The sequence below is a fragment of the Ascidia mentula genome, chromosome 5 (assembly GCF_947561715.1).
Source record: "Ascidia mentula chromosome 5, kaAscMent1.1, whole genome shotgun sequence".
Lineage (NCBI taxonomy): Eukaryota > Metazoa > Chordata > Ascidiacea > Phlebobranchia > Ascidiidae > Ascidia > Ascidia mentula.
Genome location: NC_138570.1, coordinates 16167297 through 16191808, shown reverse-complemented (window position 1 = coordinate 16191808; position 24512 = coordinate 16167297). Strand labels below are relative to the sequence as shown.

Below are 24512 nucleotides of genomic sequence, written 5' to 3'. Positions count from 1 at the left end.
CTCCAATCCACGTCTGAATGTTAATCAGTAAGATAATTGTATTGAGAGAACCAGGTAGGGTATTAAAAATACTTTAGTGATTATTCGAATTAAACATTAAACCTTCTTAAATTAAGAATTAAATTAACGAAACTTGATAATATTATTAAGTTGCAATGCTCAGTTCCTATACAAAACGGGAAATTATTTACTCTACTGCGCCATTGGACACCGTTTGAAACAACAACCTAATCAGGGCATGTTAGTAACCACTGTTCTGTTTTTAAGATTGAACCATGGTTATTGTACTGGGCACAAAATTGAAAAAAAACAAACAAATTTTTATGCGACATAAGCGTTCGACAGAGACGATTTGTCAGGTTTTCGTACTTTAGCAAACACAGCGACACGATCAGTGAAGGGCGAAAAACTGTTACGCTTGAATGCGTATGCGACATGGAAACACGACCCGTTTTTGGACCAAAACGTAAAACATGGACCAAACATTTTTAGGAAGCCTCAATCGCGACATGGAAACATGTGCAAGAGACTGCATTCGTTCGCTATTTCACGGTGACTGTACAATACTGCCACGGTTATGACGTCATTATTTGTATAAAAGATCGCATGAATTAACTATACGCGCGTGGCAAGACAGACATAAATACAGCACCTAAATTCTCAGTGAAAAATTTAAAAGGTAGTGGGAAATGAGATAAAAATGGTGTAGAAGACTTGTGAACCACATAAGCGCCAAGTTCTTACAGCAACGCACGGCTGTGACTTCTGTTCCGGAACGGCGAAAACCTGAGCTGATTCAGCAAATCTTAAGCACACAGGAAAAGGTCACTTGGGGTCATTTAGGCTGTACTGCTTGAAATTTGTTTCATTTGGGAGGACATCTTTTATGTAGCCTATACGACAATTTGGTTGGACTCTTTAGAGCGAGACAACAAAGCATCGATAAAATCTGAATTTGTCAAAGTTTCGTTGGCAGACATAAGGAATCCGCTACCTTGCCAAGTGTAGTCAAATACTCGACTTAATAATATGTCACAATTTGTGCAGCAGGTTTGATTTGTTGCATTGCGAAATTACGTGCTTCGATAATGTTGGTGTCTGGTAATTTGCAGTACTAGGTTGCTTTAGTGATGGTTGGTAACAATTTAACAGGTATAGCTTAATTGTTACTCTTAGCATTAAAGTGTAACTATTCAAAAACAACGCAGTAATGTTTAATGTAATCGCATGATTGGCCGACTGCGTAGCTCTTTACTTGGTACTTGGCGTAGCTCCTTTATCACATGAAATCAGCACAAAGGTGAGGTTAAAGTTATGACATCACACCCAAAATGACGTCATGTAATGTCACTGAACAAACAAACTCACCACCCCCGTCTTATCACAGTAGTGTCGTAGCTAGTATGCCCTTTGGTCTTCCGAGACATATTTTTGTATGCTGTAAAACCTTGTCCCGACCTTTGAGGAAACATAATTTGTGGATTCTTCTATTTTTGAAACTATTGGATATCTGCAATATAAGGCGCCTTCTCCTATATAAACAATGCATTTTTTGACGCGAGCGCCTTGTGTGGCGTCATATCGCTACAGCAAAAAAGGTTTACGATTTTTGATCGCCGCTACTTTTCGTACAGATTTCTACATTTTTTAGTTGACGTAGAACCGAAAAACTTTGGATATATGTTTGTTGTAGATGTGACTTTAGTTTTACGCAAATTTGCCATGACCGTGTCATATGCACTTTAAAAGCAGGAATAGATAAGCCACTGCGTTCTTATTAGCTGAAATTGACTCCAGAAAATTAAAATTTTGTGCTTGTAAGTGTTTGTATTTTTAAACGCACTATGGAAAAAACTGACAACGACAACTTCTTGCCGCTCCCCATTCACACGGCGCTACAACAAGAAGTTGCTGTTGTTCCGGATGGTACAACTTATGAAGATGTTGCCAGGAACATTGTACAAAGAAACGGGGGGCAGAAGGTGAGCAGTCAAATAAATAGCAGTTCGACATAAAAAGGGATAAATTAATTTGTATTTCATCGTGTACATTTGGTCATGAGTGTATATGTACGCGTTGCTTCGGTGAATGATTTGCGACAATTGGCATTTAAGTTTTTTAGGATTTCGACGAAAGCTTTTTCCTTGGAGATCTAGGAATTTTGCTCGAACAATTCAAGCAATTCAGACAGGAACTGCCAAGAGTGGAATTGTTTTATGCAATAAAGGCGAACGCTCTTCGTCCATTGCTAAGCACACTCGCTGCGTTAGGATGTGGATTTGATGCTGCCAGCAAAGTAAGTCTGTCAAAGTTAAAAAACAAAGCGGGAAAGTTTCTGTTTATTCCAATTATTTTCACAACAGTTACGTTAGTTTCAACAAAAAGACGTCCGTGTAACAAAAGTAAAATCTTGACAAGCGACTCAGCTGTTTCGACAAACATTCTTAATCATATGAGAACTGTGCACCAGCAAGCATTATAGGCATAGACCAGAGACTTTAATGGCAAATTAAAGAAATTGAATTCTTAATCACATGGGCTATATATTGTTTGTGTTGAAACTTAACGCCACATAAATATTTGTTTGTTTTTTGCGCGCCAGTGTGAAATAGACATGGCTCTGAAAACTGGAGTCCAGCGGGACAATATTATCTACGCAAACCCCTGCAAGTTTGCATCACACATTTTACACGCACGTGACAATGACGTCAGAATGACGGTGTTCGACAACGAAGAGGAATTGTTGAAAATGAAAAAGTTGTTTCCAAACGCAAAGTGAGTTAAAAATAAATTGTCAGATATGATGAAACAATACACCTTTTCCAATATTAGTAAAATGCGCTGTTTTCTTTTCTAGCAGATCCAAGACCATGTTACGACATGCCTAAAATAGCTATACGTAATTTGATATTCCCGCTACGATGCAAATACATACGATAAACACAGCACGCCAGCATCTATTTCTACACATATATACGTGGATTCATTAGTTTAAGATGTTAATAATCAAAATCGAACACCTGCATTGGTTGTATGAGGAAAAAGGAAAAAAATAGTTGAAAACATCTGCGTTAACATTGACCGCTAATTTATAATATCTCTGACAGCTTTATTGAAAATTACAAACGAACCAACTTTATAATACTTTAGACTTGTGATGAGAATTGAGGTCGACGATTCAAGCGCACGAATACATTTTAAAAACAAGTTTGGAGCAAATCTTAGCACCGGAAAAGAATTGATCAAAAAGGCAAAAGAACTTGACCTTGACGTCATTGGGATAAGGTGACGTCAGTGTTTTTAAATTCCCTGAAACTTTGTAATAACCAGAATGATACTGACTGGAATTTTGTACCGACTTGCGTTTTATTGTAATGAGGTTGGTAACAACCAAAAGTTTGTTTTGTATTTGTTTTTTATGTTTTTTACTTCTTTGGGTTAAAGGGAAACTTTTGAAAACATACATATATTGAAGGCAGTGTGTTCAAAACATGTTCAGACATTTAACTTTGTTCAGACACTTTCACTTCTTCGAATGATGCAAAGATAAATTCTCACCGATGTTCAGAATCTGTTTTGTTCAGTTTTCACGTCGGAAGCGGTTGTCCAAGTGATGATTCCTACAGAATGGCGATAGAGGATTCTAAAGAACTTTTTGACTTTGCTCAGAAAGTTGGCTATGACTTCAAACTTCTAGATATTGGTGGAGGCTACCCTGGAAACGAGGAGTCTGAAAAGATTGCGCCGTTTAAAGAGGTTGGGAGTCTACCATACTGTTTTTTTGGCAAAAATGAGTATACTGTGATGATGTGATACGGTTCGGTATAATGCAGATAAAAAACAAGGAAACTTTACTTGCGATCCGGTTGCGCGTTTAATATCTTAGATTTTTATCGCTAGATGGCAGCAGTGATACGAAAGACTCTCGAACACAACTTTCCCGCATCAAGTGGTGTGAGGATAATATCGGAACCGGGGAGGTACCTCCCAGGACCAGCGTTCGGCATTGTCACAAACATTTTCTCCAAGAAAACTCAGCAAGGTTTTTGGGGCAACAATTTATTTGTCCAACAGTTCTTAGCTTTGGTGCAAAATGCTTGAAGTGTTTAACCTTCGACAAGAAGGCCAAAAGTACGATGCTGGACTTGTTTAAGTGGACGATTCAAAAACACCTGCTTCCCCATCAGTGCTCTTACAGTCTATGCAGCCAGTTTAGTAACAGCACCGATGATGAACACAGCAGGTGTGTTTGAAACGTCTGCTTGAATATGTCTTAGCTTCTTACTGAAATTTCTTAGCTTGTTGTCAAAGTTGTTGCTTGGAAATTTAATATTGAATTACTCATGATTGCCTATCTATTGGCTTGGTGCCAGAAGATGTTGGTGTGTTTTTGTAATTGTGAAAATACGTTTAATTGGTTTTTGAAACATTTGTTTGTCTTCAGATCACGTTTATTATTACGTTGGTGAAAGTATCTACAACAGTTTCACTACCAGTTTTATGGAAAAATTTTCCGCGCTTCCACAACCATTGCAGGTATGTTGCGGTCTTGTAGAAATAAAATGTAAAAATAAAGAAAAATGTGACAAAAATACACTCAAGAAATTTGGCCTTTTGAGTCTAACCATTTTACTTATTAATATAATAATAATTCTCTGAATATTGTGTCAAAAAAAACATGTCGTCATCACAGACTGCAAACGGGAATCCCCGACCCTGTACCATATTTGGATGTTCGCTCGACGGAGGTGACGTCATTGCGAGATCAGAAAGTTTGCCGGAAATGAACGTTGGAGACTGGATCACGTGGAAAGGTGGGGAGACACTACAGTTTCATAAAAAATGAGATTTTTGTGTTTCAAATAATTACACCTCCATCCCCGTTTTTTTGTTACAGACATGGGAGCTTATGCATGTTACTGCAGATTCGGTTTTAACGGTTTTACAACCCACAAGGCCAATTATTACATCACAAAGTCTAAATTGTAAGTGTTAAAGCACACATGTGGAATTTGTGGCTCTTACAGTTGGGTCGTAAATTGCAAGTTGTTATCTCATATATTTTTAACTAACCTAGTCCATCAGTATCCTTGACTTGCGAGCCAAATTTGGTATGAGAGGTTGGCAAACCAAGTGATAAAGTAGTTCATGCTCTGACACTTCGCAATGCGCCAGGGATTCAGTTGCATCGGAAAGAAAGGTTGATCGCGTGTAAATGTTTATATTTACCCTTTACCATTCATATGTTCACGTAATGAGGCGGCCAGGTAACCAAAAAAGGTTACGGTGTACGCATATAGGTAGGCACGCAAAATCACTAAAATTTTGATATAGCGTCGTTCAAAACGTTGCCAATCCCTGAAATAATTTGTATTGTTTTATTTGCAGCCAGGAGTTGAAGGAATTGTGTGTCTATCCGGAGTTGCTTCCTCCAACCAAAAACGAAATATAAAAATTTGCAGGAACAAACGATAAACATGACGTAATTTCACTGTTTAAACCAGAAGAAAGTAATTGCTTTTGCCAAGGATGGGTTAATGTGCTTGACGACAAATTAAACGCGAATTGTGAGTTTTCCACACCAATGAGCATATTGTAACAAAAAAAAGCAGCCTTGTCGACATGAGCATATTGTATTATGTTGCACTGTGTGAAGGAGTTGAAACTGTTGTTACCTTGACAAATGGGACAAAATTTTAGAAAATAACTGAGTTTTAAAGTCGATTTTTAACAGAGATTTGTCATCAAAATAACCCATTTACATTAAGCTAAACTAACTTGAAATTTCTGGCAAAGAACTGTAGACAAAGTTTATAGTTGGGAAATGTAGGATAATACGCGGCAAGCAATGTTTGTATCCACACTGTGCCGAACACACATGCAAGAATGATATTACGATACCAACAACACACTTCTACTCTGGAACGGTATAAATACCTGATTCAACAAAACTAAACCATTTTTCGGTGTGACTGAAAACGCTAACGTGCCCAACGGCATTTAACATTTAGAAAAAGATTTCCGCCTTGTTGGCGTATTTTACCACACTAAACGTGAGAGTAGATCAGTGGTGCCCAACTCAATTAAGGACGCAAAATATTTAATGCTATTCGGCATGCCTCTCTTTACGGTTCAAGTAACTGCTCTTTACGCAGTACGGTAACAGAATATACGCCGGACATCGTTATTTACGTGTGACATTTCCAATTAATTGCATGTCACATTTGGCACGCTCGCCCAATGTTGTTTACCCCATGCTGTAGATTTTAAACACTCAACAAACCCCGGAATAAGTTTTTTTAAATGAATATGGAAAACGAAGTGAATGCACTTCCGCACAAGACACAATTAACATCAAGCACTCACCAAGTACTTGCACACCGGTACTTGTATATATATGTATACTGTCCACTGCTTAGTCCGAATTTTAGTCGGAACAATAAACTTTTGCCGATACTCAGTATATTTATCAATGGCCACTACAACACAACTTATAACTTGCCACGTTGCACACCAAATAACAAGCCATTCCATATTATGCAAGCAGTAACTCGCAAACAAGGGCTTCTGATTTAATTATTACTCATAATGGCCATTGTTACGTCTCCATCAGGCAACAATCAAATCAAAATCAATTCCGATGTGACATGCATTGGACTCGATTTGTAATTTCAGTTCTATATTTTGTTGATTTTTTTCTTAAGCATCAACAGAGCTGTATGTATAATGAGTGTTTTGACCTCACACAGAAATATCGTTTTCGTAAAATCAGTTATTCTAATATTATTTAAACGCTTTCATTTTCATTCCAATATTTACAAGTTGGAAAACAATTCTAGTGCCTCAAGTCTACAAACAGATCCCTTGCGTGATTCCAATGATCTAGTGTCAATAATAAAGTTGCCGTGTCTTGATAGCACAGTCCCTGTCAGATGTGCAGTATAACCTCGGTTAATCCGGATTCGATTTAACCGACAAATAAATCCTGATTAGGCGAAGTACTGGGTTATTCGATGGCGTTTGTATAATTTATCGATTAAAAGCTTCGAGGCAAGACATTGATCAAAGCCACAAATCAAAATCACCGGTGAGGTTTGAACTCACGACCCTGGTCATACTGGTACACTGTTCTGCTGACGCACCTACGCGCAGGCCTCACGAAAGGGTGTTGCAACCATTTCCCATGCCAGTAGGAGAGCATAAATAGCAAAAAGGGGCCTACAGACACCACTGTTCAAAACTAAGGGAGTTTCTACCTTCAAGGCTGGGTTACATCTATGGGTTTATGTGATCTCTAAAAGATAAAGGTCATTGCACAGGCACATTTTTTTCTTATGGGCGCTGCCTACGGGAGCCCACAACTTCATGGCAGTGGGTATATCGTGGTCATGATACAGTGGAGCCCACAAGAATGACATTTCGAGCGACCTTTACGTGTATGCAGAGGATCTTCACTACCTTCATCGGAGAACGCTGGCAACGTTCAGGATTACCAATCGTCTGTACCTTCAATTTTAACCGAATTATGTGAAGATCCGGATTAACTAACGTTTATTTTTATGTCAGACACAATGTCTAATTTTCGAGGCGCAAACACATTTGTTAATGACGATAAAGTATTATCAGCATTTTAAATTTTGTTACTTGGATAAATCTGAGAGTTAAGAAAAGGCGATTTTTGAAAACTTAAGTTATCCACGAGAAATGAAGACATAAGTAATGTACATCTAGTCATTTATTATATAAATTACATGACCGCGTCTAAAAAGGTATAAGTTACTGTCGTTATTCGAACGCCCTTATTGACTGGCAATCGTCCAAAAAAAAACAAAAAAATGCCAAACTGTTCGTTGATGCGGTACAAGACATGTCCAGATCCACGACCACAGCACTCGAAGACCCGGATATTCAGTTTTTGATGTGATTTTAGCGAAGGTTGTGTTGTAAACAGTTACATTTTAACAGTATTCTGTGACGCTGTATCTAAATCATTTATAACTTTTGCAGTTTGTGTTAAATTTCGGAAGATATCTAGTATGGCCAGCGCAAATTATGGAAAGGTGACAAATTACGAACCTCCAAAATTTGCATCTGGTCTTCCAAATATTCCGAAACATCGTGTGGAGGTAAGTTCTCACACATTTTAAAGGTAGATAATGGAATAAGTAATGAAACTATAACAGTCGTTTCATTGTTTATTGAGCTTATTTAAGAAATTTCATTTATAGTATACGAAAACACAATCGTTTGTATATTTTTTGGTGTAAATTCAATCGTTTCGGTTTGATTTGTTTTACTGATGTTACTGCTGCTAAAAAAAGGGGTCGCAGAAAAACTTAGCATGTTAACCTTCGCTAGCCGCGAGTGAAAAAGTTTTGGAAGCCTAGATCTACACGATTCGCTGCATCTTCAAGCCTTGTCATGCAAGGCCAATCAACCATACAGAGGCATTAAAGTTGGGGGTTTTAAACTTCACAGAAATGGCGTAACGCAAAATGGCATGAACCTTTCGTTACTTTGGACCACCAACGCATTTTAAATTGAAGAAAGCATTACCGATATTTCATAACAGTAATCGTTAACTAATCGTTAGATGCATAACGATATTTCATAACAGTAATCGTTAACTAATCGTTAGATGCATAACGATATTTCATAACAGTAATCGTTAACTAATCGTTAGATGCATAACGATATTTCATAACAGTAATCGTTAGCTAATCGTTAGATGCATAACGATATTTCATAACAGTAATCGTTAACTAATTGTTAGGTGCATAACGATATTTACGTCAGTTGAAATCCAAAATAAAAAGCAATTTTCTAATCTTCTGTTATTACTTTCACATTCCTTCTGCATTTAGCAGAGAATTGCAATTGCCAAGACATACAGTAACGGTTTCTAAATATCTTAAAACACATGCAAAACATGAAAAAGGACTTGCTATAAAAATAATAATTTGTACAGCTGGCCATGTTACCAACTCCAATCCACAAATGGAATTTACCAGACGTTCCACCTGGTTTTGAAGTTTCCATAAAAAGGGATGACCTCACAGGAAACCTTTTAAGTGGCAACAAGGTAAACTTTTGCATAATACCGAGATGCGTAAAATAATAATTTACAAGCCGAAATAAACAAATGACCAATTTATACCACTCTACCGAAAATGTTGTGTCGTAAATTTGCGATGTTGCGCAAAACAAAGCAGCAAATGTTGGCGCCAGGTCTGGTTCTTGATATCAAAAGCCCATTGTGTGCGATGATTATCGTCAGTTTATTTACCTTTAGTGTACATCAGCGTGCAAATTACCGGTAATTCACAAAATACTTCGAATTCATCATCGACCTTAAATCGTCTTGTATCGCAGACAAAAAACTACAATTCCATAAATTGATGAATTTCTATCTAGCGTTTGTCAGCAAATTTATCAACAGATTGAGCTGAGAAATCTTCCTCCTGTTGCTCAGGCTCGAACACTGGAATTTACACTTGCGGAAGCACTTACAAATGGCCACAAATCTGTTTTAACTGCTGGTGAAATCCAATCTAACCAATGCCGGGCAACCGCAGTTGCAGCAAAAGAACTTGGCCTCGAATGTCACCTCATTTTGTTGACAAAAACCATTGTATGTTGTTTTCCATACATTTTACTTGCTCATATTATTGTCATGTATGTATAAGTACTTGGGACATCATGTCTGCAAAATTACGGAACTGCCAAAAATTCCAAGTAAATTTACTTTCCTTGTAAATTCGTCTGTTAGTCACAGCACAGGACAAGAGCACAGCGCGTGTGTTCGAAAATTTGCATAATATCTCTTAGGTAATTTTGCCAGGCTATAAAAGTCACGTTTAAATTTATTGTATGTTCCGCTTGTCCTGATCAGGGAAAATCGAAGTTGATATCTATAAAGTTACGGTTGTCTGTTTAGGGATCAACCTAACTCCATGTATTGCAGGAAAGTGAAAATGCACAAATCTCAGGAACTGTTATACCGTATGTGATAACCGGAAGTCATTTATACCTGGTGCCATTGGATGCTTTTCCTGATGGCGACTTTAATGAGAGAGTAGAAAATCTATCCAAACGCATACAGTAAGTACAACAAAAAAAACGGTACAAATGTGTTTTTGAAGTGTGTTTCCAACTGCTCAAATGTTTCATGACAAAGTCCTAAGAGCACCTAAACTGGTAAATGATATGGTGAATGCCAATACAAAAGGGATGAACCGGAACGAATCGGAATGTTCGGATTTCGAATATCTAACCAATTGTGTTTTACGATGTTTGTTGTACGTGTGTTTTCTCAGAAAACCAGATAGGTGGCACGCAATAACTAGGTGGTATGCGATTACAAAACTTTAGAATCACTCCTGTACATGCTGCAGTTCTAATCAACTGAGTTTTAGAAAAGAAAGTGGAAAATCGCCTTACTTTATTCCTCGTGGTGGTTGCAATATTGTTGGGCTTTTTGGTTACATTGAAGCTTGGGAGGAAATGGTTCAGCAAGGCATTCTGGAGACAGTTGATGATATAGTGGTTTCTACTGCAAGTGGTGGAACACTTTATGGGCTTGGCATTGGAAACTACTTGACTGGTCAAAAAGTCAGGTATGTTACTTTTAGCTGAATAGCATGTCAAAGTTTGATTAATTCCTTAATTACTTAGCAAGAAAGGTATTGTAGCTTCAACAGCTGCACTGATGAGACCTTACAGGTCGAAACAGTGCGTGTACACACCCTGTCTGCAGCTCTCCGATATTATGGCTTTTCTGTACATTTGTCGTATAGCTTATTATACATGTCTAATATTATTTCCCAAAGTGAAAAATTTCACCGTTTTATTAATTGTGTGATGTTTTTTAGAATTCATGGAATTTGTATACATGAATTCACTGGATATGCAGACAAATTTATCAATAATATCCTCAAAGAGAATAACTTTTCAGGATTAAAGACTGAAGATATTGTTGATGTAATTGAAGGTCATGGAGTAGAAAGCAAAACCTCTGATGAGGATTACAGTAAGTATCAGTTATATGTAAGGTTTAGTGTAGTGGTTAAAAGAAGTGGTGGATTTTGTTTTTTTAAAAGGAATGAAACTTTATTAAATCAGTTCGTTACATAAATCATTTTACTAAGGAAAGCTTTAGGCTTCCTTGATCTGTAATGCGTTATTTTTGCTAAGATTTCGTCGAGAAGATTGCCAAGGAATCTGGGATATTGTGTGATCTGGATTACACGGGAAAAGCTCTAAAAGGAATGCTGAAAGAGATGAGGAATAATCCCGGTAGATTCAAAGGAAATAGAGTCTTGTTTGTGCATACAGGTACAAGGTGGCGATAAAGTACCAACTTTTAAACGATCTTGTGCCTAAGTTTCGGACTATTTTTTAGGTGGAACTATGGGATTGTTTGATGCAAAATATCAGTCACGTGTTGGAAAAACATTTGACAGTTTGTCATACAAATGGCCAGTTTGTGAAGAAGAACCAAAGTCAAGGGGAAATGAAAAATAAACACAGACAATGCCAAATTGATAAAAACTGTTCAAACCCATTGCATCGTTACGTTCAATTTTAGTCTAACAGTGAACGTTTACTACAATTTTACTGTAAAAACGAAAATGTATTAGTTGTGTTTGCCTGATTGTTTTGCAGAATTGTAAACTAATTTTGATCAATTCGAATCAAGGTTACCTGACATCGCGCACATATCGCGATATGTAAATACATGTTCACCTGATTGCACAATTTTGCTCAATATCCAGCAGCATTGTTAGGTAATGTAAATACGCAAAAAAACGGTTTATTTAGACCAAACAAATATTTGTCGTGCATAAATACAAGCCCAGCAGTACTCTGCAAAACTCGACCTCGAGTAACAATCGTACATTTCGAAAATATGTGGGAAACTTTCCACCTGTTCGATTCGATTGTTAGAAATTTCCGTGTCGAATCCATTCGCTGAGACATTGGCCACCCCTGATAGAAGCTGCTGGAAGAATGTTTGTTATAATTATGTACAAATATATCTATGGAGGCACAATCAAAAACAATTGTACAATATAGTATAGGAATCGGTCATTTAGCGCTCCAAGCATATCTTATATGGTGGAAATGTCGCACAATGTTATCCGACTTTAAAGTTTTTATTAACTGGATAGTATTTTTTAACTGGATAAACTTCAAAATGGACAAAGTGTTTTTTTTAAATGTTGAAGACTGACCAAATAGGATTTCTCGCACAAAGAAATGTCATTCAAGGGCATATTTGGTGTGACAAAACTACGCCAATCTGCTATCTTTTTCTGTTTGGAACGAATTTCAGTAGATTGCCTGCACTGTCAATATAATTGATTACTTGCATGAAATTTAAAAAGCTTAAGATGTAAAATGCACATGATTGTACCATCCACAAACAATGTGTTCATTTGTAAACTAATGGCAAACGTAGTTACATTAAAATAAAATACGAGCGTGCAACATTACTATTGGCCAATGTTTATGATTGATTTTCCTGTATGGAGACGGGTGCGAAAAGGCATACTGGTTATCTCCAGCGTGTCAATTGGTAATTGATATCTCTGCTCTAAAACAATAACCACCGTAACTCGCTGGCCAGACCTCACATGTCTTCAGGGCACCTTTGGTCTGTTCCTATGAAATAAATTGTATTTGATCGCAATCTTCTCAGTTCTGATTGGACTTACGCTGGATTGCTGCTGCATTTGATTTCCTTTTTGTAAAACATTGAATGTACTTGACTAGTGTGAGGTATACGGAGACAAGCTTAACAACTTTGGTTCAACTTGTGACGCAACTGACGAGGATAATATTCAATTTGGTCGGTGGTTCGTTCGATTCTCTTGATTAATTTAACAACCGCTCGACACGCTGTAGTTTAAGGTTATAATTTATAATGTTTTACAACAACGAGATTTAAACCCATGTTGTCCTGACCACGAATCCCGATCAGGTTTCGTACTTGGTGTATGGATTGTATGCCAATGTTAACCACAAACTCACTGTAACATCGAAAATCGTGCTGCGTCACACAGTATACGTAATTGAATTTGAACACAATGTCAATTTGGCCTTTTATGTGGCATCACAGTGCAAAAAAAACCTTTTTCCTACAGTCATGCTTGGTCAAACTCAATTGTTAAGGTGCCACGTGTAGCGTGCTGCGTCAAGTTTATAATACTGAAGCAAAAGTTGCATTTATTCTATTTGAGTACTTTGAATAAGTTTGAATAGTAATATCAATCTGATTGGTTCGTTGAAATTATTTGTGATCTGGCTCCAAACTCCGGAAAGATTTTTTATTGACATTATATCATTGCATAACTGGGATTATAAATGTATGTTTTCTTTGGAGAAAACAGTGTGTGTGTACGTGTTGTCAACGTGTCTGTGTTCGTGTGCCAAATACACGCGTTTTTGGGAATTGAGATTCCTTAGTGTGACGACGGCGCGGTGCAAGACGCGCAATCGTCCGGAACCGAGTCAGAAAGTGCCTAAAGCGATTTTTTTGCACTACTGCTTGTTGGTGCGTTGCAAGACAAGAGACGAGACCAACTCGCAAAGCGCTGTGTATTTATTTTGAAAAGCTGTTTAGCGAAAGTAGAATTGTGAATAAATATAAGTTATCTGATATTTTTTAACATTATTTCGGAACCATTTTTGTTTTGCTTTTAGGTTATTTTGTTGCTGTTTGATTTTAGAAGATATTAAGCATGACAAGTGCAAATTATGGAAAGATGGTAAATTACGAACCCCCAGAATTCGCATCAGATCTTCCAAATATTCCGAAACATCGTGTCAAAGTACGTATTTAACCCCCCTAACAAGTTTTCAAAACTGACTATACCAAAACGCTTAGGCGTTACACTGTAAATCAAAATCGGGGAGTTTACCAACCCAAACAATCACTGTAAATGAAACATGTGTTCAAAATCAGACACTTTATTGGTCAAGTTTTATAAAAATGTTGATAGCTAGCATATTTATTAGAAGCAAACATTGACAATAACAAACCCAAAAACATGTTTGGCTTCTTAAGTACAAAGATTTAAGAACTAGAGGTTGCCTGGCAAGTTGTGCGCTTGCGCACCAGTTTACCTTGGCCACAATATACCCCGTGAAACCACTGAGCTCCTGTAGCTCAGTTGGTGGAGCGTTGGGCCTGGTTAGCCCAGGGTCGTGGGTTCAAACCTCACCGGGAGCTTGATTTTTCAAATCTTGCTCCGAATTGTCAGGAAAAAATGACTGATCCAGCTAGGCTGCTATGCCTGGGCTGCCAAGCCTGCAAACCTAATGATCGCGATACGATAGCTGTGATCGCCAAGCAAGGACCTGCGCAGTAGGGCGATCCTGCCAATCATGCCATTGCATGAAATATTACTGATTTAAGAACTATGTACAATTTAGTATATAAACACAACAAAGAACAAAGAATAATAAAATGACTTACAACAGAAGAAAACTGCAGCACTGGAGGTTAAGGAAAACGTATGCCAGGGGTTTGTCCTGATATAAAGTAACGGTTTCTAAATAATGTTAAAATATATGCAAAAGTATGCAAAAACAATTAATTATTACGCTTCGTGTAATATAGCTGGCCATGTTACCAACTCCAATCCACGAATGGAATTTACCAGACGTTCCACCTGGATTTGAAGTTTACATAAAAAGAGATGATCTTACAGGAAACCTTTTAAGTGGCAACAAGGTATGTTTTTACCAATTGTTCTTTCATTTAAAACATACACCAGCAACACATCATTTTTGTGTCCAACAAATTTCCATGGCTCCTTATGAATAATATTAGATGCGAGACCGTTTTTTTTACAAATTCCTGCGTATGGGCCCGCCGTGATGTACGCGAAATTAAAGGCAAGCAGATTGGGGTTCAGCTCTTCTAGCTCATGGACCAAAGGCCAGATAATCAAAAAATTAGTATCAAAAAGGACAAATAGTTTTCTATGGTAACTTTGTTCCCAAGCGTCTAATTTATAGAGTCAGGGTTAGTTGTGAAGATGCTCAGTGAGTGTTAATTTATTTTGCTTTCAAAGCGTGTTGTCCTGTTGTCTATCTACAGTTTCATATTTTTCATATGAAGATTCGCAAGTTGGAGTTTCTGTTGGGGGATGCACTAGCGAAAGGCTGCGAATCCGTGACAACTTGTGGGACGGTCAAATCAAACCATTGCCGGGCGACCGCCGTGGCCGCAAAGCTGTTGGGTCTTGATTGCCACCTGATTTTACGCTCCAAGAGCGAGGTAAGTGAGAACCGATACAATCTATTTGAATAAGACAGAAACTGGCGATGCCAATACCCAAAATTGATATTTCTGTTTTCAATAAATATCTTATACATTGACGCTGATCGTCTGTTACTCCTTTTAGAGTTTTCTGAAATTACGATTAAGTCATTTTTTTTCGCAAAACACTACTACGCAACTAAACAATAAACACAAGATATAAAATACCATGGATATATCAAGAATAAGGGCAAATACCACTAAATAATACAGCCATGGAGTATTTTAGGCGGCCTGAGTTTGTGGCTGCACTGTAAAAAAAATTTACTGTGAAAACTACTGGCAGTTTTTTTTACGACATTTTTTGTAAATTTTACTGCGAAAATGCATGTAAAAATATACGTGCATTCCTTCGTTAATTCTGACCTTTTTGCGTATTTTTTACGTGATTTGACCTGTATATTTTACTGGATAAACTACTGCAAAATTTACGGGGAAAAGTCCTGGCAGCACTTTTTACTGACAAACTCGTAAGTCACACACTGCAGTACACAACATGCTTCAAAGAACTGAAATGATTTTATTGTCCCACGCACAGCAGGCCACAGCAGTGTTTACGTTTGAAACGCCTGCATTATCTTTGTGAGTTGCAAAACTTTAGGGTGAATGCCAGCGTTTCTTCTCTTTTTCGAAGTTTTTGTGCCTGGCACATTAACTTCAACAAAATACCTACAAAACATAATTATATTATTGTGGATATTAATACAAAGAGTCATAAGCTGGATATGCATTAAATTTTACATAGCTTTATGCAGTTTTTTCTGTTGTGATTGCACAAAAAAACGTACATAAGAATTTAATACATGGATAAAACTGCTCCTTTAACGAAGTTTTGACGTACTTGGGATGAATTGATAAAAAATTGATACTGAACACTTTTGCATGTGTCTTTTCAAAACATATGGCAGGCGCAACACCAAATTGCACACAATAATGATTTAGGACTTTTACACTAAATGGCTTACAACTAAAGACAGTTACCTCTGCATAAACTCCAGCGTTGCCAGACCATACTTGGGGTATTCAATATTAAATATGAAATAGCTGGCAATACAACAAGCCAATGCTACAAACAGGTCAATACATGTGACTATTATGTTTTTTTCCACCACAACTTTAAAAACATCAGCAACTGCTGGTACATCTCCTAAAATAAAAAAAAAACATTTTATTTTTGTTGTTAAAACACAAAATACCAACCCACCGATGGCAATCACATAAGGGGTGGCTTCATTTTCATCCAAAATATTATTTAAATGATACTCATCCTTCAAACAAAGAATCTAGTTTTAGTAGGGTGCTTTTTAGGCTACAAACATAGCACTTACCTTGACACATTTAAGAATGGTCTTGCCATTTTCTCCAAAAAAAGCAGCCAAAAGGCTTACCACCTCACAACACTTGGCATTATTGTTTGCAAATTGTGAACATTGAACTTTAATTGATTTCAGAACCATCTCCACAGTAGGTCGGGCATTTAACTTTAGTGACCTGAAACAGCATCCAAACAAACCACTGCATTAATGAGGTAACAAATTAAGTATGAAAAAAATTCTAGCTTTCTCACCTGTACACCTGCATGCTCCGCTTAGCAATGGTTGCTGGTAATTTATCAACATTTTCCAATCCCATTAGTTTTCCAAAATGGGAGAGTAAAAACTCAGCTTCCCCTAAGAAAGGCCATTGTAACAAAACGGTTTGAACCGGAGAATTTTCATTTATTAATTCCCGTTGCATGGAGTATGTCTGCTTCATGAGAGTTTTAAGATGTGTCACATCTTGATCGGACTTTGCTTTTTGGAACTCTACCAATAACCAATTTTTTAAACCAGTTTGGTTTTCGCCTGTTTCTGGGGGTTGCCAATTTTTTACACCATATGGTGTTTTTGAGATTTTACTTTGGGGGTCTTCTAAATGCTGAAGTTTTCTTTTTTTTCTTGTTACATTTTCCCATCTGTAGTACAGCTGGTTCGCGATTGAGTTGTGCCCATCACCCATTGGAATTCCTCCTATGACATCGCGAAATGATTTTGGATATCTTGACACAACATTGTAAGCAATTCGCTCCAAATTTTTTCTTCCTGGCTTTTCTGTAAACTGAAGTGTTTGCAAAAATGTAAAAAAATAACATTAAAAAAATAGAGTGCTGTACTGACTGCATGCAAATACTTAAAAGTTGCAATGTGCTTTAATGGGATAAAGTCATGCTATGCAATAGTTTAAAAAAGGAATACAACTGCTAAAATTACCTAACACAATTTTTTTGTAAATGTAAAATATATGTATGTTTTTACCTGCAAAACTTCATCAACTATTTTGTGAATCAGTTCTTTTCGCAATAAGGCACTGGGTACTCGATTCTCCTGTAGCACATTAATTAAACCACTGGAACATTTACTCCAAGGTATTTTAAAGTCATGTATCCACTGAGCCCCTTCCGCAAGTTTGCAACTGTCACTGTCTGAGCTCAACAGTGGTTCTGTGCTGGAGCTTGAAGTACCTTTAAAAACACAAAAAATTAGTCATTTACAGATTGGTTTCAATAAGCATATTTACTAACTCTGATTCGCCAAGGAAGGTTTAAGCAATTTTCTTGCTTGCACCAATGTAAATTGCACAATTAAATCGTCCAGTTCCAAATGTTGAAAATCATCTGTGTTAATGACACCCAAGTTACTGAGATGATCCAAACAGTTTTGAAGTTTTAATTCATCAGAGGCCAGTTCAGGCAGTTTTTTTCTCAAATAATCTTCCATTTTCACTTGACAGCAAGTTCAAAAACTGTGTATAGTCTGTTTTAAACCCTGTAATAGCACATATTACATGTGGACAAAAACACTCATAACTCCAATATTGTACACAATTATAGGAGTTTCCAAAAACAAATCATCTATACAAACACATGTAAAATCAAAACGTTGATGATCTAATTTGTAAATACCATAATGTGGAAAACTATGAGCAATTTGTTTGGAAACAACAAAGTAAATTTTAGTACCAATCATAAATATGCAACATATTTTGCCAATATGCCAATCACATCCTATTTCACACAAAGCAATGTACATTCCAATTTTATACTGAATTGACTTAAATTTAACAGAAGCAACACAAATGCACTTTGAAACATCAAATCCATTCTGTGCAATGGTGGCAAAAACATTTTGTGAGTACTGTGGTTGCTCAGTGCCAAGAATTGTATCTGACAAAAACAAGGGTGTTTCCAGCAAACATGCTTGCAAAAGTTGGTGACTATGTGCTAAAGTATAAGTTACATTAACAAAGTTTTTGTTGTGTCTCACAATGCGCTTAAAATATGAGTGCTTACTTTCAAAGCGTAGGGTGGAGGTATACGCAATGGGCCCAAACTGCAAGATTGCCCAAGGATAGTGTTGCATGTAATGGTGTTTTGGGCGTAAAGGGACATTTGGAAACAAACTTGAACGCATTTCTAAATAATCACAAACTAAAACATTTAAATGCAAAATGTCACATTTTTTTAATGAATGACAGAGCACTGTTTTAGTAATCAAGCGAATTGTCAAAATAAGCTGCCAAACATCATCTTCTGTATCCTTTACACAAGACAAAATCAAAAGAGGAAAAACTCTCAAAAAACATAAGTTTTGACTTGCGTTGCCCGGAAGCCTTTTTGCTCCTCGTCCAAATACTGGTGGTTTTGAGAGTAAATCATTTTCAGCAAATGGAAACGACTGCAACTGAAAGTTTAAGTAATCCATTGAAAACCATTTTTCTTTGACAAAATAGTTAAGGTATAATATCATGTCATATTGAAAAACTCCTTCGAAAAGATCATGTGCAATGCAAGGTGGTAGTCCTGGAGCGGCAACATGAAAATATTTCAATTCATTAAAAATGCTACCTTTCTTGACACCTTCAACTGGGTTATCACTGTTTAAACACAAATCTACTGCTGAATTGTGTGATTGTACTGTTCGAATAGACTTCTCTTTTTCCCAAGCAGTTTTAAATTCAGATCGCGTTATTTTGCAATACCTACAAATATGGGAGGATGTGCTGAAATTTGTAGTAAACCCCCCCAACCAATGACTACCCAAATTGTCACCCATAATGCACAAAATACTGCCATGTACAGGATAACCAACCCCCAAGTCGATTCCTTCCTCCTCTAAAATCTTTATATCTTCTATTAGTGGACGAAAGAGAGTGTCTTGACTGTTTGTGGTAACAAAACGCTCTTTGCATAACAGAACCAGCTGGAATACATCAATCTTTGGGAATAAATTGGCCAGAGTGTAGTACACAGCTAGAATTTTATGCTTGCATCTTCCCGAACCCAAAGGATTTGCAACTTCAAAAGAATCTTGATACAAGATCAGCTGGAGGCTTTGCTTATGAGAATTAAACAATGAGTTTTTTTTAAATACCAATCCATCAGAAAAATCATTCCACTTATTATCGAAGGTTACGGGGTTTTCAAACTGATGTTTAACCATTGAATCTGTAAAAAAAGTCTTCAGAGATTCTAGAATGGGGACATAATGAAAGACATTTTCATCACTTCCAACAGTCATACCACTGCCAATTTTCATCGCCACTGGTGCAACATACTTAAAGTTTGCTTGAAAGTAACGTTCTCGACAATATGGAGATCTAAGTGGACCTGTGGTATGGAGTTCTTTAATCTGACTGCCAGCACTTAATTCAAGCAAAATTTGAGCTACAACCGTTCTTGACATTCCATAATTTTCCAAAACAGATTCAATTTTTGAATTAATAGCCCTTGAGTGCTCATCCATAACATCATTGAGATGGGTAACTATTTTATTTACAGTACTTACAGGAATAAGGTATTTGTACTGCAATATAAAATAAAACCAGGCGTATGACCGGCATATATCAGCAGGTTTTTCTCTTTGATTTTGACTCGTTGCCGACGTACACGGAGATTCATCTCCCAAAATGCTTTCAAAACAGTTCGAATCACTAAAACTTGTGTCATGATTATCAATCGAGGGCAAGTAGCTGTGACAGCGAGACAAATGTGATGTAAATGAAGATAGAACTCTGTACCTTTTAAAGCATAAATCCATAGGACATTGAATTTCGTGGCCTTGGCGGATATGATGTTTTGTGTGCTTGATCAGCTCTTTTATACAAATAAAACTTAGCTTACATATGTCTACAGAGCACACCAAATTTGATTCCATTGCTTGGGTGCGGTAGCCTACCTCAGCTTTAGGCATACTAAAAATAATTTAGTGTTTAAACTTAAATCAATCTATTCGGATAATGGGCTACTGCATGCTACTGTTACACATAGTCCTCTCTATAGAGCAACTTTAAACACATTATGCTAAAAAAATTAACCAAAACCTTAACTGGTCAAACTATACACGTCTGCCAACAGCAAGCCACAATCCTACCTTGAACCTACGTCGTCGATAAAATATGTCAGCAGTTTGGGCGATTAGGATTGGATTACGCATTCATCCGGAACGGAACATGCTCGAATTACGGTCATGTACGCGTAAACAAAAGTTACGTTTCGCATCCGTAAAAGTTTACGTAGGTTTTACCAGTAAAATATACGAGTTTTTTTTACAGTGTGGCCGTAAGACATGTGCCTTCTTTGCCTTAAAGTTAATCTAGCATTGGACAAGGCGACCGACAAAACCCTAAAGGTTATCGAGTCCGGCGAAGGGCTTGCAGTTCTATTTAGTCATCAAATATTTGCAGCACAGAAAAGAAGCACGAGAATTCCAGAACCCTGGAAATATCTTGCCATCTATGTTTGTCGGTAGCAAATATTATTTTGTGCCTTGGGACAGTGTCTACGATCAAGATGTCTATGAGAGACAAGTCAAATTGGCTGCACAAATAGAGTTGGGTGACATTTATTAGTTTGTTTAAAAAAAAAATTTGACTAATATAATTTGAAAATTCCCAAGCCAGAACTTAATTAGTTTCGGGTAAAACAGAGCTTATTGCTTGTCATAATCTCATCATGTCAAACACATTGAACCATTTTGAAACAAACAAAATTCGTGCCGCAAAATCGACTTCAATTTTTGACTTAAATTTTTGACAAAAGTGCAGTTTACAGCATGGAAGCCATGAAATCCTTTTGTTTCGTCGTAGAAAATCGACAGGAAAAGCGCCTTACTACATTCCATTAGGTGGGTCGAATGTTGTTGGCTCGTTTGGTTACATTGAAGCATGGAAGGAAATGCTTGAGCAGAATATTCTACAAAACTTCGATGACATAGTGGTTGCAAGTGGAAGCGCTGGTACGGTGGCTGGTCTCTGCATTGCAAACTATCTAACTGGACAAAAAGTAAAGTGAGTAAGTGGTAGTTAACGTGTTGTCGCAAAGGTATGAATTGTTTCGTTGGAAAGTTTGAAAATTTCAAAATAATTATAAAATTATATAATGGTGAAGAGACCAGATAACTAAACTTTGGAGTATACAATTTTGAAAGGATAAAGAAAGTAACATTTTTAATCAACGATAATTGGATTGGAGTCAAGCTTTGCGGCTTTATCATCGTAAAAATATTACCATCTATTACTGCCAATGTAATAATAAGGCAAACACAGGTTAATGACGCACAATTTTGCGCAGAATTCATGCAATTAATGTCAAAATCGACAAGGAATATGCCCCAAAACATGTGAACATTGCTCTTCAAGAACAAAATTTGTCACGTGCAAGGGCAGAGGACTTGGTAGATTTTGTAGATGGTTACGCGGGAGAAGGATATCCCGCTTCTTCGAAGACAGAACAAAGTAATATGCTTTCGATATCGCAAAAACAATTTAACGTAGAATTGACATTGACATGTTGTGCTGGCTGAAGGTTACATCAAGAAGATTGCGGAAGCCACGGGAATTTTTTGTGACCACGTGTACACGGGGAAGGCAGTGATGGGAATGCTTGAAGAATTGAAAACAAACCCTTCACGTTTCAAAGGAAACAGAGTTCTTTTTGTACATACTGGTAAAGATAAATTCCACGATATTTTCGCGTATCGCAAAACATACTTGAAGTGGGGAACGCTATCAACTGGTTTACTTATAATTCTGAGAATAAAGAGACTGGCCCATGAAACTGTTGAAAACATTGACATTTTTTTATTTATTCAAAACATTTCGACAAGAACTTATGCCATTATCAGTTGAAAATGGCGTGGTTGGTATATAGCTCCAGGATTATATGGGGCTGAACGGACTGACGTCACAGATCGCAGATAAGGATCGTTATATATCATTAATTTCGGTCACACACTCCTAGAGGCGGAAATACGCAGTAACGCCACGAAATGCAAAAAACAACTGTGTTGAACAGAAATAGTGGCAATATGGGACAGTCTCTTTATACTTTAATTGTTTCTTATGGATTTCCATTTACGGGCGTGATATCACCTCTGCTAAGCTTTTTATTGAAAAATAATTACATTAATCATGAACTGCAAGTGGTGATGTATTTTTATTGTAATTTGTCACCTTTTCCTTGCGGAGAATAAGAAAGCTGAAACAATAACTTCGTGAATCATTTTGACCAATACTTTTCAAACGTAACATGCTTTTTTCAGGTGGGTCAATGGGTTTGTTTGATGGAACTTTTCAGTCGTGTTTAAGCAGCAATTTTGACAAGACTGCATTTACGTGGGAAAACCCCGGAGATGAACCAAAGCCATTATAGTGAAGCGTTTCATTCGTTTACGATATCATTCGTTTGAGCCGTTTTAACAAATTTTTTTTGACAAATTCATGTTCAACTACTTTACCTTTTAGCAAACGTCCTCCAACATGCAAAATATGCTATATTTAATCACTGATCAATAACGAATAAAATGTCATGCGTCGCTAAATACATCTGATAGGCACATGGCGTTTATCTGCATATGTTTTGCAAAAATAATCAGTTATTCTGTGCTTTTCATGCTTTGAAGTGGAGGCAATTTCACGACGTTTTCATTTGAAGATATTTTCGTATGCAGGGCATCGATTTGTTATTGCGTGTCCAACATTAAGAGAAAAATTATCGTGTGCGTCGAATGACAAGAATCTCGTATCATCGCATATAAAAAGGCGTATTTTTAATCAAAACATTATATTCGATGAAACTCGACTATAAATAATATGGTATTGATTACAGGTTTCTTTTTTGCGTGTTATACTGTCCTGCTCTGCCAATTTGGCTCAGATAATAATAACGCAACCTGTTTCCTAACAATGAAATGCGGTGTTTCGTAACAATGCAGCGTTTTTGGTGATAATGCCACGTGGTTCGTAATAATGCCACGTGTTCCGTAACCAGTTTAAAAACAATGGGGATAATAGATGAAACTTATTTGATAAATAGGGTGGGGATCCGAATCCTTTAAACCCCCCTGGATACACTATTGCTTTAAGGAATGCGTAAAGTTTAAAACGTTATACGTAAACAATCAAGTAAATGCTGTTGTTTGATAATGACTCTAAATACAAGTTTCTTCCTAAATTCTTACCAGAGTCTACTTCAATAGATAACAGAAGATCGGTGTCAAAACTGCGAATAGGAACGCACTTGTGACAACTAACTGCGTTATTGGATTTGAGTCCGTATATTACCGTATTTCACATCGTGCTGCGAAGCTATGACTTCTTCGCTTTTACCGTGATAAAAACAAGAGAGATATACGCGTGCACGTTCTAAAAAGTAAATACAAAACCATAATAGGCATTTCGTGTGTGCGTCGTCTTGACATTTTGTAAAATTGCGTGATTACTTTTGTTTTTGTTAAAGTTGGGATCCACTGGGTTATGGAGTAATGGACAAAGAGCTAGCGTCACCTGCAGTTAGTAAGTGGATATTTTGTAACGCCGCAGGATGCCGCAAGTCTCCAATCATGCAACAACAGGATAAGTGTTCGTGACGAAAAAAGACTAGCGCTGCTCGTAACCCCATCAATCAACAGGGCAACCGCTGTAATCTGACAGAAGGACAGCTTGTCATTTTTCTTTGTGTTGCAGCCGAAAGGGTTTACTAACGAGCAAGCAGCGCTTCAACAATTTGTGATTGCAGTTTAACCTTTGGTCCGGAAGTTGCAGATTGCAAAAGAACAATACGGTTTTCTTTCGACACTTTCAATGTTAATAAGGCGCCCATTCATTAGCAAAATAGGTTCGGTATTCATAAAGTACAGTTGCATTTTGA

General features: G+C 37.1%; 4 protein-coding genes across 4 annotated transcripts; 3 read left to right on the top strand and 1 right to left on the bottom strand.

The window, feature by feature from the left end:
* Positions 1-1844: 1844 nt before the first annotated feature.
* Positions 1845-5452, top strand: LOC145903045 (ornithine decarboxylase-like). The gene is made up of 10 exons (XM_082991134.1): positions 1845-1982; positions 2123-2296; positions 2603-2775; positions 3151-3285; positions 3585-3756; positions 3901-4042; positions 4445-4536; positions 4694-4814; positions 4898-4985; positions 5389-5452. Exons 1-10 carry the CDS (start codon positions 1845-1847, stop codon positions 5450-5452), a joined length of 1299 nt encoding a protein of 432 aa, XP_082847260.1.
* Positions 5453-8036: 2584 nt separating this feature from the next.
* Positions 8037-11523, top strand: LOC145903044 (uncharacterized). The gene is made up of 8 exons (XM_082991133.1): positions 8037-8126; positions 8969-9082; positions 9473-9631; positions 9965-10101; positions 10395-10616; positions 10872-11029; positions 11194-11334; positions 11402-11523. The coding sequence occupies exons 1-8, from the start codon at positions 8037-8039 to the stop codon at positions 11521-11523; spliced, it is 1143 nt and encodes a 380-aa protein (XP_082847259.1).
* A 2179-nt stretch (positions 11524-13702) lies between these two features.
* Positions 13703-23701, top strand: LOC145902121 (uncharacterized). The gene is made up of 8 exons (XM_082989985.1): positions 13703-13832; positions 14624-14737; positions 15128-15286; positions 21050-21195; positions 21452-21652; positions 21936-22099; positions 22170-22310; positions 22906-23701. Exons 1-8 carry the CDS (start codon positions 13743-13745, stop codon positions 23013-23015), a joined length of 1125 nt encoding a protein of 374 aa, XP_082846111.1. The 5' UTR covers positions 13703-13742; the 3' UTR covers positions 23016-23701.
* Positions 15883-18084, bottom strand: LOC145901594 (uncharacterized). Its single transcript, XM_082989330.1, has 8 exons — positions 17889-18084; positions 17623-17828; positions 17227-17425; positions 16896-17133; positions 16657-16819; positions 16533-16596; positions 16310-16475; positions 15883-15997 (listed from the first exon to the last, which is right to left on the bottom strand). Exons 1-8 carry the CDS (start codon positions 18082-18084, stop codon positions 15883-15885), a joined length of 1347 nt encoding a protein of 448 aa, XP_082845456.1.
* Positions 23702-24512: the final 811 nt, after the last annotated feature.

What these genes read in the sequence shown, in the direction of transcription:
- LOC145903045 (XM_082991134.1), top strand. Translation starts at nt 1,845, where the DNA reads ATGGAAAAAACTGACAACGACAACTTCTTGCCGCTCCCCATTCACACG. An exon ending in CTCCAAGAAAACTCAGCAAG is followed by an intron (nt 4,043 to 4,444) that starts GTTTTTGGGGCA and finishes GTTTGTCTTCAG; the next exon opens with ATCACGTTTATTATTACGTT. An exon ending in TACATCACAAAGTCTAAATT is followed by an intron (nt 4,986 to 5,388) that starts GTAAGTGTTAAA and finishes TTTTATTTGCAG; the next exon opens with CCAGGAGTTGAAGGAATTGT.
- LOC145903044 (XM_082991133.1), top strand. Translation starts at nt 8,037, where the DNA reads ATGGCCAGCGCAAATTATGGAAAGGTGACAAATTACGAACCTCCAAAA. An exon ending in ACCTTTTAAGTGGCAACAAG is followed by an intron (nt 9,083 to 9,472) that starts GTAAACTTTTGC and finishes CCTGTTGCTCAG; the next exon opens with GCTCGAACACTGGAATTTAC. An exon ending in AGTCTTGTTTGTGCATACAG is followed by an intron (nt 11,335 to 11,401) that starts GTACAAGGTGGC and finishes ACTATTTTTTAG; the next exon opens with GTGGAACTATGGGATTGTTT.
- LOC145902121 (XM_082989985.1), top strand. Translation starts at nt 13,743, where the DNA reads ATGACAAGTGCAAATTATGGAAAGATGGTAAATTACGAACCCCCAGAA. An exon ending in ACCTTTTAAGTGGCAACAAG is followed by an intron (nt 14,738 to 15,127) that starts GTATGTTTTTAC and finishes TTTCATATGAAG; the next exon opens with ATTCGCAAGTTGGAGTTTCT. An exon ending in TTTTACGCTCCAAGAGCGAG is followed by an intron (nt 15,287 to 21,049) that starts GTAAGTGAGAAC and finishes AAATATTTGCAG; the next exon opens with CACAGAAAAGAAGCACGAGA.
- LOC145901594 (XM_082989330.1), bottom strand. Translation starts at nt 18,084, where the DNA reads ATGGAAGATTATTTGAGAAAAAAACTGCCTGAACTGGCCTCTGATGAA. An exon ending in TAGTTGATGAAGTTTTGCAG is followed by an intron (nt 17,426 to 17,622) that starts GTAAAAACATAC and finishes CAAACACTTCAG; the next exon opens with TTTACAGAAAAGCCAGGAAG. An exon ending in CCATTCTTAAATGTGTCAAG is followed by an intron (nt 16,597 to 16,656) that starts GTAAGTGCTATG and finishes CTTTGTTTGAAG; the next exon opens with GATGAGTATCATTTAAATAA.